The sequence below is a fragment of the Neophocaena asiaeorientalis genome, unplaced genomic scaffold, assembly GCF_003031525.2.
Source record: "Neophocaena asiaeorientalis asiaeorientalis breed wild unplaced genomic scaffold, Neophocaena_asiaeorientalis_V1.1 scaffold91, whole genome shotgun sequence".
Lineage (NCBI taxonomy): Eukaryota > Metazoa > Chordata > Mammalia > Artiodactyla > Phocoenidae > Neophocaena > Neophocaena asiaeorientalis.
The window spans coordinates 1,154,705-1,173,457 of NW_020173198.1; the positions used below are offsets into that span (position 1 = coordinate 1,154,705).

Genomic DNA, 18,753 nt, shown 5'->3' on the forward strand with positions numbered 1-18,753 from the left:
CCCCACCCCACCCCCCAACTCCCAGTTTCTGGTCAGGGAATGGACAAGGAAGCAGGTGGAAGGGGGAGGGGATGGGAAGGAGAGACCCCCAGAGATATCAGTGCAGGGGGTAGAGGGGGGGAGGCTGGCTCAAGTCCCTGGGCAGGAATCCCTAGTCATGAGGTGGGGAACCTGGCCTCCTGGCAGGGGTGAAATGAAGGCCTGAGGTCCAGGCTCCTGATGAGTCCTGGGGGAGGGTGGGGGGCACCCAACTAGCTGTCCTTGAGAAGCAGCTTCTCCTCTGGGCAGCGGAAGGGGCCAGGGGGCCCGGCGGCTGCCAGCCGGGCACAAGCTTCAGGGGAGAGCTGGCGGCAGGAGCGCAGGTCTAGGCGGCGTAGGCGCGGGCAGCGGCGGAACAGCGGGAGGCAGTGGTCCGTGAGGCGGTGGCAACCTGGGGATGGGGCAATGGCAGCTGAGACCAGGAAGGTGAGTAGCGGGTGGGCATGGACCACAGGGACCAAGAGGTTAGCAGGATGGACAGACAAGGGACCACGCTTACCGGCGAGGTTGAGGTGCACCAGGGTCTCTCGGAGCGGGGAGGTGGGGGCTGTGAGGAGGTGGACGCTGGGATCCCCAACGTGGGCGCAGTGGCTCAGGTCCAGGGCGCTCAGCTGGGGTGCGTGGCGCAGCAGAAGCCGCAAGGAGGCATCCGTCAGCTCCAGGCCGGCCAGGCGCAGCTCAGCTACCCCCTGCAGCCGCCCACGGCTCTCCGTTTGCCCTGGGCAGGCAGAGAAGAGGTCAGCCTCCTGGCTGCTGCCATCCCTGCACCAGCTGTGTCTCCACACTCATCCCTCACCACCCCCAAACCTGCTCCCACTATAAGAGAACCTCGACTTGCATTCTCTACGTGGCTCATGGCTTGCTCTTCTCCCCCAAACACACAAAACTCGACATCATTTCATCTGTCCAGTGCTCACACTGCCTCCTCAAGGAGGCCTTCCATGATTACTCCACCTGAAACTGTAACATTCCATATACTCAAACCCCTTCCCTGCACTTTTCCCTCTTTTTCTCACCATCTGACATATTATATATTTTTCCTCTCGTCCCACTAGAATGTCACTTCCATGAAGGCAAGAATTTGTCTGTCTTGTTCTTGCTCTGTGCCCAGGAATTGGGGCATAGGTGCTCAATATGTAGCCACTCATCCAACAAATGACATCCCCGATGGAACTGCCATCCCAGCAGGCTCCTCTGGCACATCTTTCTCCTTCCATGATCAGTGGAGTCCCCATCTGGATCCCTTCACCACTGGGGTGACACCACTCCTGCCTGAACTCCTGCCCCAGCCTCCTCACTCACTCATCCAAAGAGAGCTGTTCCCAAATGCAAATGAGACCACATCCCTCCTCTGCTAAAAACTTTCCAAGGGCACCTCAGAGAAGTCCAATCTCCTTGGCAGAACATTCCAGTTCCTACAAGATCTCACCCGTCTCAGCTCCAAACTCCTCTCTCTCCCCGCCAAATACTTGGGCCAAACTCCACAGGGGACCCTACCCCAAGAGATTCTGCCTGGGGCCACCTGTGCTCAATCCCCTGCCTGGCCAGGGTCCCTGGCTTTCTGGTCTGAGCTCAGAGGTCTCCTCTTCCTCTATCTCCAGGGTAGAAGAGCACCCACCCCTCCTTATCTCTGCACCCAAAGCTTTCCATTTATTGTATCTACCACGATCCTGCATTTCTGTTTTTGGTTTTTGTAACTTAATTCCCTTGGTGCACCAGCAGCCATTGCTTGAGCATGCACTGTGGGCCAGGCACCAACTAAGTGGCTGCCTGCTCCTAGGCCAGTGGCTCTCCAACTGGAGAGGCTTCTGCATCTCCCTGGCAGCTGGCCCCACCCCCAGAGTTCAGGTAGTCTAAGGTGGGGCCTCAGAGTTTATTTTCCTAATACGTTCTCCAGGGAATTCCCTGGAGGTCCAGTGTTTACAACTGTGCGCTTCCACTGCAGGGTTCGATCCCTGATTGGGGAACTAAGATCCCGCATGCCGCCTGGTGTGGCCAAAAAAAACCAACCAAACAAAAAAAAAACCAAGTTCTCCAGCGATGTTGAGCTGCTGGTCCAGAGACCACACTTTTAAGAACCACAGCCTTGGGAAACAAGTTCTCTGATCATCATTCCTGTTTACAGATGAGAAAACTGAGGCTTCAAATCACTAAACAATCTATCCAAGATCTGAATTAACAGAGCCAGGACACCAGGCCTTGTGACTCTTAAGTCCAAACTCTTCCCACAGCGCTATCTGCTTCCCAGACACCAGCCTAGCCCCTAAATAAACTAGATCAGATGTCACAAAGTCAGGAAGCTAGCCTACACAAGTGTTCTATGGTGTCTGCATAGTGCTAAAAATTTTCTCAGGGACGGATGCTACATAAAAGGACTTTTTTTTCTTTTTTTTTTTTTTTTTGCCACTCCACGCGGCTTGCAGGATCTTAGTTCACCGACCAAGGATTGAACCTGGGCCCTCAGCAGTGAAAGCTTGGAGTCTTAACCACTGGTCTGCCATGGAATTCCCAAAATGACATTTTTATAAAGAAATTTTTGATGTAGAGCTTTTCCTTGAAAAATTGTCAGCTCTGTCATCACTGGGCTACCCCTTTCACCTGATGATGAAAGCTGCATGGTGTACTCCCTAACGTCCTGCACCAAGCCCACCACTTCTGTAACCTGCCAGGCCACCAAGTCTGTGGGCACCTGACTTGGCAATCTCTGAATTCTACCTCTCTTTTTTTTTCTTTGAGGAGCTGAGAGCCTGGAAAGGGGATATATCTGCAGATGCCCTCAACCTCGGGCCACAGCTAAGAGCCAACAGAGGGAAGCAGAGGAAAGAGAGCTCACATGTGGCTGGGGCGGGAGAAGTGGGCGTCAGGGAGGATTTCACTGAGGTGGGCCTTTAAGCATTTGAACATGTGGAGAGGGAACATGGGAGGGAAGCGTAGCTAAGCAGAGAACAGCAGGGGCAAAAGCAAGGAAGTAGGAAAACTTTGTTTTGCTCCAGGAATGCTGCACGAAGCCAGGGAGCCAAGATGATAAAGGTGGGTGTAAAGTCCCAACGATAATTTAGGCCTTGGAGGCCTGGACAGCTCACCTTTGCAAGCTCCTGAGAAAGGGGCTTAGACTGAAGTGAACTGAAGCAGGAGGAGATGGAGTCAGTCTGCCAGACAACCGGCACTTTCTCACCTCCTGGAATGCACTGTTCCCAATGCTCAGTCCAACTCCAGTAAGAGTGGGCAGTGGGTGGGTGCTCAGGTCTGGCTCTCAACCCCTCTGGGCCTCTGGGGCCTCATCCAGAAAATGGGAAAAATCCTAGTTCTTCCTCTACTCCCCTTCCAAGACTGCTGTGGAGGGGTATGGGGTGGGAAGAAGGGAGCCATGAAAGAGAGCTGTGAAAGCAAGGTGCTGGGGTGAGCGGATGGTCCTCACCCTCACAGAGCTTAAGAATCTTGTGGGAGGAAACTAATTTTAACCAAATCATTTCACAATTGTACAGTGATAAGCTGGGAGGGGACTGTTCTCTAAAAGAGGGACTGTAATCTCAATGGGGGATAAGATCATGGAGGGCTTCTAGGAGGAAGTGACATTTACGCTGAGGCCTGAAAGACAATTAGGTGTTCATCAGGTGAAGGAGGATAGAGCATTCTAAGCAAAGAGGAGTGGGCAAAGGCCCTGGGGCTGGAGGACACTTGGCAAGGAGGCTGAAGTGTAAGGACACCATAGGTCAGTGGGAGCCAGACCAGGCTTTATTGACTGTGGTAAAATACTGATCTTCATCCAAAGACCACCAGGGAGCAATGAGAACGAGTGTAGAACATGGGATGACGTGGACAGATCTGACCTTCTGGATAGTTCATCGGCTTCATTATGGAGAACAGACTGGTGGGGGCCAGAGAAGATGCCGTGAGTATCCCATCTCCTGGCTAGAGCTAGACAAAGAGCCCCAGGCCTCAGCATCCCCACCTCACACCTCCATATGACCCCCAAAGTGATCAGGCCTGTGCTCACCTGACCAGCCTCAGTTCCCAGCATCCCCCTTTGCCAATATGGTTCTCACATCCCATAAAATTTTTTGTTTATGGGATGTTTATTCCTGCCTCACACTCCCGGGGAAAACGCTGTCCCTTTCAGGACTCAGTTCAAATAGCACCCCCTCAAGGAGGGCTTCTCTCACTGCCTTCCTGCCCACCACTCGCCCCCCGCCCCCCGACCACAGCTCCCACCATGTCACGCCATAACCTTCTACTTCTGAGTCTCTCTCTTCCGCATGACTGGGGTTCCACCCGGGCGGGAAATGGGTCTGACTCAGTTTGAGGTCTCCAGGGCCCTACATAGGGCTGGACCCAGAACTATGTGTGCCATAAAGCTGACTTTACCTGGCGGGGGACTTGGGCCTGACCAGGTGAAGAGGTGGCTGGTCTGACTTGGGAAATGAAACTACCACCGCCACACAACCTCCCAAGTCAACTGGCTCTCTCTCTCTGCTCTGTTCCCTCAGCAAAATCCTTATCCTTTCACTGTAGGACAAGAGGATCTAGGGGCCAAATCTGTTGCTCAGTCATGTTTTTGCTGGGTCCACACATGAATTTTAAAAGAATCTGAATTAATTGCCATCATTTAAAAACCAAGATATTTCACAGAAAATCCTTATTTCTGGCTCCTCTTGACAAATGGAACTGACCAGCCACATTGGGCCTGCATTCTTCCACAGCGGTCACCGCTGCTCCCTCTGGCGAAGGCTCTCCAGTAGTGCCCGCCACACCCAGAGACTTCACTCACAATCCCCTGGCTTCTCCCAGAATTGTGTCATCCTCCTGTCCTGTATGTGTTTCATCCCATAATCATCTTCCCCCTAGAAGACAGGGGCTACATCCTCCTCATCCTTTTCCCTCAGCTCTGATCACAGGGCCCAGCACACAGCAGGAGAGTGAATGAATGAACAATGGCCAAGCAGGGCCTGTCTACTCAAACTCATGTATCCTGTCCTTTCTTCAAATTCTTTAATACCCAGCAGGAGTCAGAAGAGACCTTGGAGGCCTCATACCCCCACCTTGTCCGACCTCTTCTACAAAGGAGTGAACAGAGGCTGCACCTGGTTTGGTGTCTGGCGGAGGCAGCAGCAGCTCTCGGAGCTGGGAGTCTTTAACATCCTCGATCCAGCGGAGGTCCAGGAGCCGCAGAGCCGGCAGTGGGGCTGAACCCAGGGCAGAGACAGAGAGCCAGGAGCAGCCAGAGAGCACCAGCTCCTGCAGGCCTGGGGGCGTCGGGAAACTGGTGCTAGGAGGACTCCGTCCTAGGTCTGTCCCCCTCCTCCTCCCAGTCCCACCTCACCACCTGGCACTACCTTGCAGTCGGTTCAGAAGCCACATGAGCTGCTTCTTGGAGACACCTGTCCAGCTGAGGTCCAGAGCTCGAGGCTGGCGACGAACCACACCACTGAGCATGGGCGGGGTCAGTGACTTCCGCCGGCTCAGGTCCATTCGAGGCCACAGACGCTTGTCGTAGCACCTGTTGGCCACAAGGGGAAGACAGAGACCTCAGTCCTCAGCTCTCAGGGAGCCCACAATTCCCCACCCCCATGCTAACCGGTTCACCCCAGCTCTCTCCTGGTCCACGTAAGATAGCGGGGAGGGCAGGAAGCCCCAGGACCCAGGCCAAGAGCATTGGGCTCAGGGGTCAATTCCATCACTAACTGGATGTGAGACCTTGGGCAAGTTCACTCCTCTCTCTGAGCCTCAGAGGCCTTGTAGAGATGACAGTCCAGACTCAGCCTGCCCACAAGGTTGTTGTAAGCTCAAGTGGGGTTACTATACTTAGTGGGACTTACAGCTGCTAAAGCGTTCTGCCGTTCTGCCAAAGGCACCCCCCCCCACACACACACTGTATTTGATGGAGCCCCAAAGAGATCTTTCAGCAGCCCCCCATCCCCTACCCTGGGCTTCTTATGGTGGCTGTGGGCACTTCTCATCCTTTATTAATTTCTGCCCTTGATTCGTGTCTGCCCATCCTGAGGACCAGCTGCCCAAGGCTTGACTTACAGCCCTAGTCTCTCTTTGATTACTGTATCCCTCCAACTAGAATGGAGGCTCCACGAGGGCAGCCCTGGCTTCTTCCCCTCAGCAGCCCCAGTGCCCAGCACCGGGCCAGGTGCATAGTACATTACCTGGTGCACATCTGTTGCACGAATGGATGATGCCAAGCCAGTGTGAACCACTCAAAGCTCCCACAGAGCACCCCCTACAACACACCTCATTTATGGCTTCCCATTTATACACTCAGTCAGTGTTTATGGAAGGCCTAGTAGGTCCCAGGTATCGAAACTACAAAGACAAATGAGGCCTCAACAAAGTGAAACAGGTTTGTTTGATCCTGATCCCAGCATTTCTGAGAGCCTTGACTAGGCCACATGCAGAGACCTGGAAAAGGGCTTCCCAAACTTATTTTACCAGGGAACCCTTCCCCATCTCTCCCAAGGTCATCTACTAATACTTTGGAGTACACTGAAGTTCCTCAAGACTCAGTTTGAAAAGTTTCTTCTAGTAGTAGTTCAAAGCCATGTCAGGAAATTCCCACTGGGCTAGATGAACTGTGTCAGAAGCAGCAGGGGTAAGCAGGGATGCAGGAAGCTGTCTCTTATCTCCCTCCCAGCCCCCATTCTGGAGGCTTTCCCTTCAAGAAGCCCTGGGCTGGGGCAGTGATGCCCAAACTCTAGTCATTCGCTATCCACTCATCTGCAGAACATGAATTTATGTTTAAACTGATTCCCCTCTTTGAACTTAAAACCAGTATTGTTTCACATAAATATGTTAACCTTAGAAATAAACACCATAGTAACAGGCCAGGGTTACTAAATTCTAGCTAGGTGTTTCTGTGGCTCTTGGCTACTATCTAAAGACTATTTTTATTAAACAGGGAGATAAGTATTAGAAAGGTGTTAAAGATGTAATAGCACCCAATGGAGAGACTTCCTTTTCAAAACTATCAATAATGGAAGGATTAAGCCATGTTTTTGTGCCACTTACAACTGCCAGGCACACTCCAGAGTCCCAGGTGACATTTTAGGGAAAGCTGGAAGCACAGACACTAAGCCTTCAATCTGAACAACTCCACCCCTCTGTCCCACCTGCCACCTCCTACCATTTCCCTCCTCTTCTGGCATTCTAGCCTCTCCCTCTCCTGGTTCTGTCCACTCAACCAATAAACATTTGCAAATCTCTCCAATTCTAAAAAGGAAAAGGAAAAAAACAAACCCCAAAGTAACCCACCTTCAACCCAGCTTCTGCCCCTAGGTCCTTTTCTCCATCCTACTCCATCCAAAATCTCTCTGCTCACTCCGACCCAGTCTTGAGTTCCAGCTCAACTGCCGCCACCACCTTGAAGCCCTCCTGTATCTTCCATGGCTAGAAGGGAGCCCTTCCCCCTGGGGGCACACATAGGCCACCAACTGTTTCTATATCGTACTCCACAAGAGCCAGGCCAAACCACCTGCCCGCCTATAGACACACACAGTTTGGTGCCAACGCATTTTGGCACATGTGTGACTGACAGAAATGCCATCCACCCCACATCACTCAGGGTTCAGCTCCAGTGCTTCCTCTTCCAGGAAGTCTCTCCTGACTTTTCCTGGCTGTAGCTAATTTGTCCCTTTGCCCTTAGATGACCAGAATACTGGGTTTAAACCTCAGAGTGGCAGCCAACAGTCACTGAGGGCCCTACTGATACTAAGTGTCCAGGCATGGAACAGTGAGAAAACAGGGGAGTGATAGCTAAGTCCACAGTAAGTAAGGCAACAAGGGACATGATAAGAGTCAATGAGAAACTGGGAGGGGGAGCTTCCCAGGGAGACAATGCCTGATCTGAGACTTTAAGGAAGGCAGTAGTTAGGACTTCCCTGGCGGTCCAGTGGTTAGGACTCTGAGCTTCCACTGCAGGGGGAGCTTCCCAGGGAGACAATGCCTGATCTGAGACTTTAAGGAAGGCAGTAGTTAGGACTTCCCTGGCGGTCCAGTGGTTAGGACTCTGAGCTTCCACTGCAGGGGGCACAGGTTTGATCCCTGGTTGGGGAACTAAGATCCTGCCTGCCACGCAGCGCGGGGAAAAAAAAAAAAAAAGGAAGGCAGTAGTTATTCCGGTGAGGGGAAGAAGATGATGTGAGTTCCAGATGAGGAAGAACCAGTATCCAGGCCCAGTGCACAGAGAGAAAACGGAGAGCTCTGAGAACCTGAGGCAGCAGGAACAAAGGGCAATTCATCATCTCCCCTTAACGATGAGGATGACGATGACAGTCACTCTAGCACTAACATCTAGTGTTCACTGAGGGTTTACTGCATTCTGTGCACTAAGCATTTAACCTCACAACAGCCCTAGGAGGTAAATACTAGCCTCCTTTTTAGAGGTAAGGAAAATGAGGCCCAGGGAGGTTAAGAGACTTATTCAACGTCCCACAGCTATTAGTGGTAGCAGAGCCAGGTTGTAAACCAGACTAGTCTGGGTCGAGAGCCTGAATTCTGAAGTGGAGAAGAGGCAGGGGTGAAGCTAGAGGAGGCCCAGGGTAGGGGTGCCGTGGCAAGGAGGGCTGGAATGCCAGGCTGGACGGCTGTGGCCATAGAGCTCAGAGGTGAGGAGTGTGAGCCGTGGGGATCTAAATCCCAGCTCTGCCACCTCTGTGCTTTGAGTGACCTTAGGCAAGTCACTTGCTCTCTCTGGGCCTCCGCTTTCCATACCATAAAATGGGGTAAAGGCAGCACTTATTTCAAAGGTTTGCTGCATAAATGGAGAGGAAATTAACTATACTTCCAGTTTTTTAAAACAATGATTGAAAAAAATTGAATGAAAGACGTTAAAAAAAAGAAGGGAGATAGTGCAGGACCCTTCTGAAGGGCTTCTCTAAAAAGAAGAAGTGTTTAGTGTAGTCACTGTTCGTGTCCAGATGTCCAACAGGACCGTGGAAGTTCGTTGTGAAAGTGACAGGGAGCCATGGCCAAGTTCCCTCTAGACTAGAGAATGACACTTAGGCAAGAGGTCAGAAGAAGTCTGAGGCCAAAGCATACATCAAGCCAGGGGAGGTAGAACTTTATGTTCAAATGCCTTACCCCATTCCCTTTCCCCCTGACTCAACACCCCTGACCAAGTCAGCACCCTCCTAAGCCCACCTCCAAATCCCCAAATTCGAGTGCAAAACCTCCCTCTTGCAGAGGCCCTCTGGGGCCACAGAGCCAGACCAGCCCAAACTGCCACCTGTAAGGAATGCACAGCCTCCTGGCTCCAACCGAAGACAGTTCTTCCTTCTCAGCTCTCTGGACTCCCTGCTGCCACCACTGTCCTCCAATCTGTCCACCTCTAAGTCTTTACTCCTAACCCCAACTGCCTTGAACCCGGGGTCTAGTTCCTTCCTTGCTCATTTCCTCCAAAGTCCCAACCCTCTTCCCTGCGACTCAGCAGTTCCCCCAGGCCTTGTCCACCCACCCTCCCTCCGCTCGCCTGGGCAGATCACTCTGCCACCCGTTTCCAAGAGAAGATGAAAGGCACCAGACAGGAAAGCCTGCAACCTCCTGCTCTCCCACCTACAAATTTCTCTCCCACTCCACCATCACTACCTCTTTCCACATTCTATCCTGATTTCCTCACTTTCATTCATTCACTCATTCAACAAGTGTTTTTTCAGTACCTACTGTATGCCACGTATCTTAGAAACTAGGGACACAGCAGAGAACAAACAGATAAAGTCCAACCTCAACTCCAGGCAACTTGGCTCCAGTGCCCTCACCCCCACGTAGCACAGCCAAAGATATCAACGCCTCCTTGTAGCGAAATCCCACTGCCACTTCTGGTCCTTGGCCTCTCATGACCTCTTGTCAACACCCGACCCTGCTCATCACTCACTCCTTCCTCAACCTCTCTCCTTCAGGACACACTCGTGCCCTCGATCTCTCTCTGCCTGTTCTTTCTTTAACTCACAAATGCTGACATTCTGATTTCTGCCCTCTTCCTTGAAGTCGCTACCTATAGGTTACAAACTCCCGAACTTGGATATTTCTTTTAAGCATCAGACCTGTACATCCAGCTGCTCTCTCTCCTGTTTGTTCCTGACTGGCCCAAAGGCCTTTCAGACCAAACACGGCAAATCTGAGCTCTTGGCTTTATCCCGGAACCTGCCCCTCCTCAGTATTCCCAACCCTGGGCCATGGCATTGCTGCCCACCCAGGCTCATGGACCAGAAACTCAGTTGAGAGTCACCCTGCTGCCCCCACAGCCATTCAGTCACCAAATCCAAGCCATTCTGCTTCTTAAAAAGTTCCCAACTCCAGTCCCTCCTCTCCATCCTCACTGCCCCTGCTTCTGTGCCTACGCTGACAGAGACTCCTGACTGGTCCCACTGTGCCCCACGCAGGCCCTTGCTCCGCCTTCCCCTCATCCTTCTCATCAAAAGCCACTACTTTATTGAGTGTTTAGCACCCTTCAGGTACTGTGCTGAGTGTTTTGCAAGAACCACCTCATTTTATCCCCACAAGGTATTGATATGAACCCGGACTACAGACAGGAAAAGGGAGGCCTTGATAGGTATAGTTATCCAGCCATGGCCATTTCATCCAGGAAGTGCAGGAATCACAGCTGATGAAACCCATGGGTGCCAGACTCCAGGGCCCAAGCTGGAAACCACCGTCCAGTCCAGCTTCTCTGCTTCGTCCGCCTCCAGTCACAAGTCTCTCCTTGAGGCAGAAATCAGGTCCTCTTAAAGCTCTGGATTCCACGTGCCAAACACAGGGCTGGCCCTGATGAAGAGGCCTCAGCAAACATTTCCTCAATTATTACTTGAGGCAAGGGTGCTGATCCCCAGCAACTGCTGTAACTATTTGCTTCTATGTTGCAGTTTGACTGGGAGCTCTTCAAGGGCACAGATCTGTGTTCTGAGGATGTAAAAGTCTACACTTTCAGTAAATATTTGTAGCTGAGTGAGTAATAATGATTGCTGTTAAGGCACTGAGAAGTTTCTCTTTCCTAAGTACTGTCCTCAATTTTTTTATGTATATTAGCTTACAAAAACACTAGGAAGTAAATGCCTTGGTTCCCTGTTTTAACAGATGAAGAAATTGTGGCATAGAGAAGTTAAGGAACTAGCCCGACAGCATACAGCTCATCAGAGAAAGAGTAATTCACCTACAGGTAATTTACCTCCAGAGCCTACCTTCCTCTCTTCTTAGCTATATAGCTTCCACAGAGACCAGAAAGTATGAACAAGCACCCCAAAATCCTTAGGAAAAGGACTGGGGTTTGAGGTCAGCCACTAACTGCACTGTGCTTTCAGGTGTCCCTCATCCCCCCAGCTTGCAGGGCTGTTATTATGAGGAACACATCAGCTAATGTTTACAAAGTGCCTAACAGGATGCCTGGCCCACAGTAAGGGCCTGGGAAAGAGTCTGGATTTACTCATTTAATAAAATGTTTTTTTTTTTTTTTTTTTTTTAGTTTTTTGAGCACCTACACTACCCTTTGTCCTGTGCTGAGAACATGAAGCTGAAACAGATACAGTATCTGCCCTAAACAGTTTCATGGGAACATGAAAGTGAATGAAGGCTTGTCAACATGCAGCAAGCCTCTATGTGCTCTTTTTTTTTGGGGGGGGGGGATGGAGGGGGGAGTGTGGTAGGAGTTTGATGGAGAGGTGGGGGGGGTTGCCAAGGGCAGGACCAAAGAGGAAGACCAGGGGTTTGGGAAGATGACTACCATTTCTATAGAAACAAGACTCAGAAAGCAGTGGGGGGCTTCCCTGGTGGCGCAGTGCTTGAGAGTGCGCCTGCCGATGCAGGGGACACGGGTTCGTGCCCCGGTCCAGGAAGATCCCACATGCCGTGGAGCGGCTGGGCCCGTGAGCCATGGCATCTGAGCCTGAGCATCCGGAGCCTGTGCTCCGCAACGGGAGAGGCTGCAGCAGTGAGAGGCCCGTGTACGCAAAAAAAAAAAAAAAAAAAAAAAAAAAAGGGGGGGGAGGGGGAAGGGTAGGCAGAGGGTGCTGGTGGTGGCTCCAGGCCACAGAGAAGTTCCAAGCAGTATCAGGAGGCCCAAATATGGCTGCCCCTGGGAGGACAGAGGCCACTCGGCAAAGGGCTTTCTTATGGGTAAGTGGGACCAATAATAAGACTGTCCTCAGCAGAGGCAGGTGAAAAGCAAGTGAGATGATGCAGGCACAGCAGTCAGCACTATGCTTGGCACATACTAAGCACTCATAAATGACAGTTATTAAGAGGAAAGGTTCTGGAGCCAGAAGGACTGGGATCAAATTCCTGGTTCTACTGCTTCCTCTCCACATAACCTTGACCTCAGCTTCATCTGAAGAATGGGATAACAGTACCCACCTCACAAAGTTGTGAGGGTTCAGCGAACTCATATATAAAAAGCAACCTGTACATAGTCAACACCGCAGTATGTACATCCTGCAGAAGCATTATCGTTACAAAGACAAGGCCCAGGGAGGCTCTGGGATCTGTCACAGGTCACACAGCAAGGACGTGTGGGCAATGGAATCCAGCCCTGTCCAGGCCACTCACCAGCGGCTCCAAGTCCGGCAGACTCGCATGCAAATGCATAGCTCTCGGGGCCCGAGGTGCTGGAAGACTCGAAGCCAGGCGGCTCGGGGCAGGGGGTGGTCGGATCCGGCAGCCAGAGGCAGCGTGTCGGGCTCGGGGCTTCGAGGTGGGGGCCGCACCACGTGCCGCTCCAGCTGTGGGGGCCGGGGCGGGGGGGCGGGGCCCAGGGGCCAGCTGAGGAGGGGTCCCCCACTGCCAGGGCGCACAGCCCGCCGCCCCCCGCGGTTCTCCTTCTCGCCTGAGCTGCCCCGGGCTGGCCGTCGCCCATTTCGGGCCTCCCCAGGAGCCTCATCCTCACTCAGGGATGTGCCTGACGAGTCGGAGTCCGAGTCGGAGTCTGACGAGGACGAGGAGGTGTCAGGCACCCGCTCCAGCAGCTGGCACATCCGCTTGAAACGCTCTAGCTTCTCCCTCTGGGGTGATGGGGACGGCACCGCAGGGCCCTCCGCAGAGGCCAAAGGCGGCTTTGGTTTCTGCGGGGAGAGAGGAAGGCTGTTCTAGGGCCTGACACATACCTCCCCACCCCCTATCCCTGAGGAGTCACCAAGGGATGAACGGCCCGAGGGACAGTCCTGAGTTCCAGCCCTGGCTCTGCTCCTGAGTGACATGAGGCCTCAGTCAAGCCATGGCCCTCTCTGGACTTTTCACTTTCCTTATCTGTCACATGAAGGCGCTGATCCAAAGAATTAAGTCTTATGGGTCTCACTAGCTTATGAGTTTCCAAAAGCAGTGAGGTGTGGAGAACACATACAGGTCTAGTTTTGAGTACTGGCTGGGCTATCCATTCTGTGTGACATTGGGAAGCCCCTTTCTCATCATCTACAACATGGAACGCTGGACCAGACAATTTCAAGTGTCTCTTCAATGATGTGAGAGTAACAGTGACTGTCTGGCCCTGGGTGGAGCCTCCCAACCTGACTCATGACATCCTCACACTGCTGGGATGGAGTGGGCAACTTGGGCCACTCTTTTTAGACATGAGGAAACTTAGGCTCAGAGACTATGGGACTTGCCCAAGGTTACGAACTGATAAATGGCAGAGGCAGAATTTGAACACAATCAGGCAGACCCTGGCATTCAGTGTGTCAGTGCAAAGTGACATCTGAATTCTAGTTTTGCTGTGTAACGTTGGACAAGTCTTTAAACCTCTCTGGGCCTTATTTCCCTAGAATCTAGTACATTTTCAGTTTACAAAGCTCGTTTACTTTAATGTCATTAAACAGCTCGGTGGCATAGATGGGGTAAGGGAGGTAGTATCATCTCCATTTCACAGATGAGGAAACTGAGGCTCAGAGCAGCTGACAAGTTGCCAAGACCAATGAGGGAGTCAGTGGCTGAACAGGGATTTGAACTCAGTTCTTTCCCCTTTAAGGTCTGGAAAGACAAGGCAAATGGGTCAGACGATACCCCAAGGGTTCTTGGGAAATACGGGGCTCTTGTGGCCTGGCCCCAACCCACTCTCCCCCTCCACTCTTCCCAGAGGCCCAAATGCCCATCGTGGCCAAGTGGGGCTGGGGCAGGACAACGTAGGCAGGAAGGGACAGATTTCTGTCTTCAGGGTGGAAGGTGGGGCAAGGAAAGGTGGGAAGGGGAGGGAGGAGGTCCCCGGCACACCTCCCAGTTCTCGGGAGGGAGCCCAGGGTGGCAGGACGAGAAAGCCTGGCTCGGATTCAGAACCCTGGGGGGCAGAAGGCCGGGGCCGCCTGGGTCCGATCCTCGGAGGAGGCAGGCGTCTCCACCCACCTTCTTCAGGTGCCTCTCTCGGCCTCCTTTCACCTACCAAGGCAAGAAGGAGATAGGGGGAAAGGGACAGACGCCATTAGCCCCACACTGTCCACAAAACTAAGATCTATGCTCTCCTCTTAGACTACAAATCCCAGAAGCCCCCATCTCAGGGAGAACTCTGAGCATGCTCACCTTGTAACCAGTAGCCTGGCTCACTGAGCATGCTCTCATCTCCTCTTTCTTCCCCCTCAGGCCCTTTCCAGCCCCTCCTTCCTCCTCTGCAGCAGCTAATTTGAGCATGCTCTCTGCCTCTTCCCTAAAGCACCCAAAGCTTTCCTGTCCAGTGCCATTTGTCTCTCACCTGTACCTCTCCACCAGACTGAGCACGCACCATCCTCCCACCAACAACTCCTGAACTACATCTCCCTACAATCCCTGGGGGAAACCCATGAAGCACTATCTCCCAGGGCCCACTCCCCTCTAAAAGGAACAGGACTACAGCTCCCAGAATCCCTTAGGCTGGACCTAGTGAGCATGCTCCCTGGCTCACCTTTTTCCTTGGGGTAGGGGGCTCATTCCCTGCCTCCCTCTCCTTTCTTTTGGGGGGCCCAGGCACGTCCTCTGGGGGGGGCCCAGCAGATAGGGGACCCTTGCGCCTGGGTGGGGGTGGTGGAAGTGGCGGCTCCTCCGTCAGCTTCCATCCACTCCCCAGGCTGGCGCCCTCCTCGCCGTTGTCAGCCCTGCGACGGCCTGGTCCCTCACCTGAATCCTGGGGAGATGAAAGCTGGGGGTGAGGTTCTGCACAGATCCCCAACCTCCCGCCTACCCAGAGCCTAGCACCCAGAAAAGCCCCAGCCCCTACCTTGCTAGTCCGGCCTTCCTGGGTGCAGCGAGGGCACTCCCAGCAGTTGGGGATCTCTGCATTGATGACACCCTCAGCCTTCCCCATCTGCAGGCAGAGGGCAGGGAGTGGACGTCAGGTGCCAGCAAACTCAGAGGCAGCCTAGCCCACCTCCTTGCTCCCCGACAATCTGCCCTACCCCAGCCTCCAGGGTCCCCAGGGCCATCACCTTCAGGCAGCCAGGGTGGACGATCTCATTGCAGATTGTACACTCCATGAGACTCAAACCAAACTTCTCTTCCTCTCCCTCCACTGTGTCCTCCTTCCCAGCCTCCCCACACAAGAGGCATACAGCTGTGTGTGGGAGCACAGGCTGTCGGGGGAGAGAGGGCGTCAGGGACCCCAAAAGCAAGCAGCAGGAGAAATACCCTTCTTTCTGGGGATCCTGGCCAGCTGCTGGATGAGGTTCAGAACCCGTGGGCCAAGTTGGGTCTAATCCTGAATTTGCTCCTTTTTGGCAGTATGACCTTGAGCAACTGATTTAACCTTCTTACATCTCTGTCTCTCCATCTGTAAAATGGGGCTAGGAATTTTTTTCTTGCAAGACTGTCATAAAAATGAGATAATGCAGGAAATGTAGTTGATACATAGCTGTTATTACTGCTGTGATCGTTGCATCTGGATCCAGGGCCTTTGTGACCCTGAAATTGTAGCTGGCTTTGGGAAAGGAAGAAGACTGTAGACAAACCTGACAATAATACCCAGAGAGGGCTGGAGGGAACACAGCAGCAGCTCGGGGTGATTCTGAGTTTGCTCAGTGAGCAGCACAAGGATTGCCCTGGACCCCACAATAAACCCGGTTTTGGCAAGACCCCTGGGAACACTAAAGGCAGCTGGCTGGTCCTAGAAAAAGGAGAGTGGCCTTCAGACAACATGAGTTTGGGAAAATCCGTGGTAATATTGAATCATATCGAGAAGGTTGTGAGGCAGGTTCAAGGAAGCAGCAGGTGGGGAAGAAGGAAGGAAAGTGAGGTAAGGGTTGGGGGAGAAAGGAGGAAAAGGGAGGGGCTGTGGGGTAAAGAGACCAACAAGGAAAGAGTGGCTGCAGGAAAAAAGGGAGGTGGCGGCATGAGGGGGACATAGGATGCAGCTGGCTCCTCATGGCTGCTGGGGAAGGACCACTCTCTGGAGCCCTGGGAAGCTCAAAGGATGAGGAAGCTGGGAGGAAACCCATGTTTCTTGGATACCTACTGTGTGCTGGGCCTTGTAGCAGCTACATTCATATCCATGCTGTTTAACCTTTACAACTCAGCAAAGGAAACATTTCACAGAGAAGGTACCTTGAGGTTCAAAGTGATTTGCTCAAGGTCACACAGCGGGTAAGACTGGCCTCAAATCCAAGACCACTCTAACAGGTGAAAAGGACGCCAAAGAAGGCAAAGACCTATTCACAGGGCCAGCTCTGGGAAGAGGTACGAGAGGGCCTGAGCTTTCTATGGGCCTGTACCTCTGAAAGTTGGGAAAAAGGTGAAGGTACAGCATGGGATGGATTCTTCTGTACACCCTAACACTGGCCCCAGCTTGAAGCTGAGGACAAAAACAGGCCTGGCGAATATTTGAACAAGCCAGTGAATGAATGAGTGAACAAACAGCAACTTTACGTTACACTCTAAGGAGTCACCACCAGCCACCCAGAAAGGCGCTGGAGCTGTCTGGGGAAAGGTGCCCGGAGCCCCAGGCGTGCCCAATACGGCGGGGGCAGAACTCACGGCAGTGCACTGCCGGAGCAGGCACGACTGCTTCATGCGCCCGGGCCCCCCAAACTTCTTCATGTCTCGGCAGAAGTGGCAGTCCCCGCACTCAGTTCGCACACAGGCCCGGCAGCGGCGGCAGCGGGTTCGGCGTCGGCGCGCTCCGGCCCCCGGCCCCCGGCTGCTCGACGACATTGGGGGCGTCAGCAACGCCGAGGGCTGTGGGTGGAGGGTGGCAAGGTCAGGGGCCCACTGGGGCCCTGGCCGGGGAGACTCCTGGCAGCTTCCCCCACTCCTAGGCAGCCAGAGCTTGGCTTCCTACCCAGGGAGACAAGGAACAAGGTGTCCCTCCTGCAGGGGGTGAGGGGAACCACTCTGTCTAGGCAAGGCCGCTCTCTCCCTGAAGCAGCTCACCCGGGCCCTCTGGGATCCCCGAGAACTGGCTTCCTGAGCTCACTCCTGCTCTGACACTTCATCGTGCCCCCCCGCCTAGGCCAGGGAGGACGAAAGGACACTGAGAGGGACATGGGCCCTCTCCACTGACATCCCCACAGCAAAGCTCCTTGGAAAGCCAGGGGCTCCTTGTCTGTGGAGTTACCTTAGACAGGTCCCAACTCTTCCCGTCACCCAAATGTGCTCCAGCCCATGCACTCCCCAATCTAAAATGCCCCAGATTTAGCTCCCAAATATCCACAGATTCCTGGGTGGAAGCTCCAGACCTTTCCTACTCTCTCTCTTCTCTCTTTCATAAGCTACTAACACCCAATTTCTCTTCCCCTAAAATCTAGATTTCCTCACCGGATTCAATGGTATCCTTCTTCCCTAACCCAGTCCCTAAAGAGTCACTGTTGCCCAACTTCCCAGTGCTCGGAAACCCTCCCTGAGATGCTGCTTCAGAGCCCCTCCTCAGCCAAAAATCTCAACTCCTCTGCTCCCCACAGAGCTCCGTCTGCTCTAAGACAGCCTCCTCATGGGTCTCTCAGGTCAACCTGGGCAATCTCCCAGATTCCCTGGGATTCTCGAATCCAGCCTGACATCTCCACAGAACTCAAGATGGGCTCAGTCCTACATATGCACCACCCCAACCCCTAATTGTCTAGAATCCCTTGGGCTCCCCTTCCCAGGGAAACCAGATCCTCCAAGATCCCATACAGACTCAGCAGGCCTGGAGGGTCTCTTTATGGCCAGAGTCTTACCCCAGCTTCCCCCTTTCCAGGGACTTCCAGACCCATCCATGGGAGGAAGGGGCCCTCCAGTGCTCCAGGGGAGGGGCCTTGGAGGGCGGCGACTGCAGGCGGGGATGGGGGTCTGCAAGGGGAAGCAGGGTCTAGGAAGGAAGGCCAGTTCCCCAAGGTTGAGAGGTAACAGGAAGGAGGATTAGAGATGAGGAGTTTGGAGCAAAGAGAGGGTGAGGCTGGGGGCGGGTAAGGTAGAGAGAGGCCGGGCTGAGGATGAATGGGACTGGGAGCTGCCCAGGTCTGGGGGTGAGGAGGAGCCGCATGAACCCACCTCACACGTGTCCCGGGAGCCATCTCTCCCTTCTCGGCAGCTCCCGGCGGGTCGGCGGCCATCGGCGGCGGGGGGGCCGGGCGGCACGGGGCGCGAAACGCTCATCCAGGACTAACACGCGCAGGGCACGACGGAACTCGTGGTCCTGCGGACGCTGGTGCCACCGTGGGAACAATGGGATGTTGGGGCCAGCGGGGACTACAAACAAGATGGTGGAGGACGTGCCAAACCGGGAGCCGAGGGTGCCGGGAGTTATAGTCCGGTTGCCCCGAGGCTCCCCGTTGCAGAGCATAGGGCAGCGGGAACGATGACTAC

General features: G+C 53.5%; 1 protein-coding gene across 6 annotated transcripts; it reads right to left on the reverse strand.

Moving 5' to 3' along the window:
* Positions 1-39: 39 nt before the first annotated feature.
* On the reverse strand, positions 40-18,536 carry FBXL19 (F-box and leucine rich repeat protein 19). Of its 6 annotated transcripts, none has more exons than XM_024744375.1 (11): positions 18,439-18,536; positions 16,948-17,148; positions 15,408-15,551; positions 15,200-15,286; positions 14,888-15,106; positions 14,356-14,388; positions 12,574-13,085; positions 5,373-5,536; positions 5,121-5,282; positions 539-757; positions 40-430 (listed from the first exon to the last, which is right to left on the reverse strand). In XM_024744375.1, the coding sequence occupies exons 2-11, from the start codon at positions 17,122-17,124 to the stop codon at positions 252-254; spliced, it is 1,896 nt and encodes a 631-aa protein (XP_024600143.1). In that variant the 5' UTR covers positions 17,125-17,148; positions 18,439-18,536; the 3' UTR covers positions 40-251. The 6 variants fall into 6 exon arrangements, with proteins under 6 accessions (XP_024600143.1, XP_024600142.1, XP_024600147.1 ...); XM_024744374.1 differs by having other exon boundaries at positions 14,227-14,388; XM_024744376.1 differs by lacking the exons at positions 40-430; positions 539-757 and adding an exon at positions 3,651-3,907 and having other exon boundaries at positions 14,227-14,388.
* Positions 18,537-18,753: the final 217 nt, after the last annotated feature.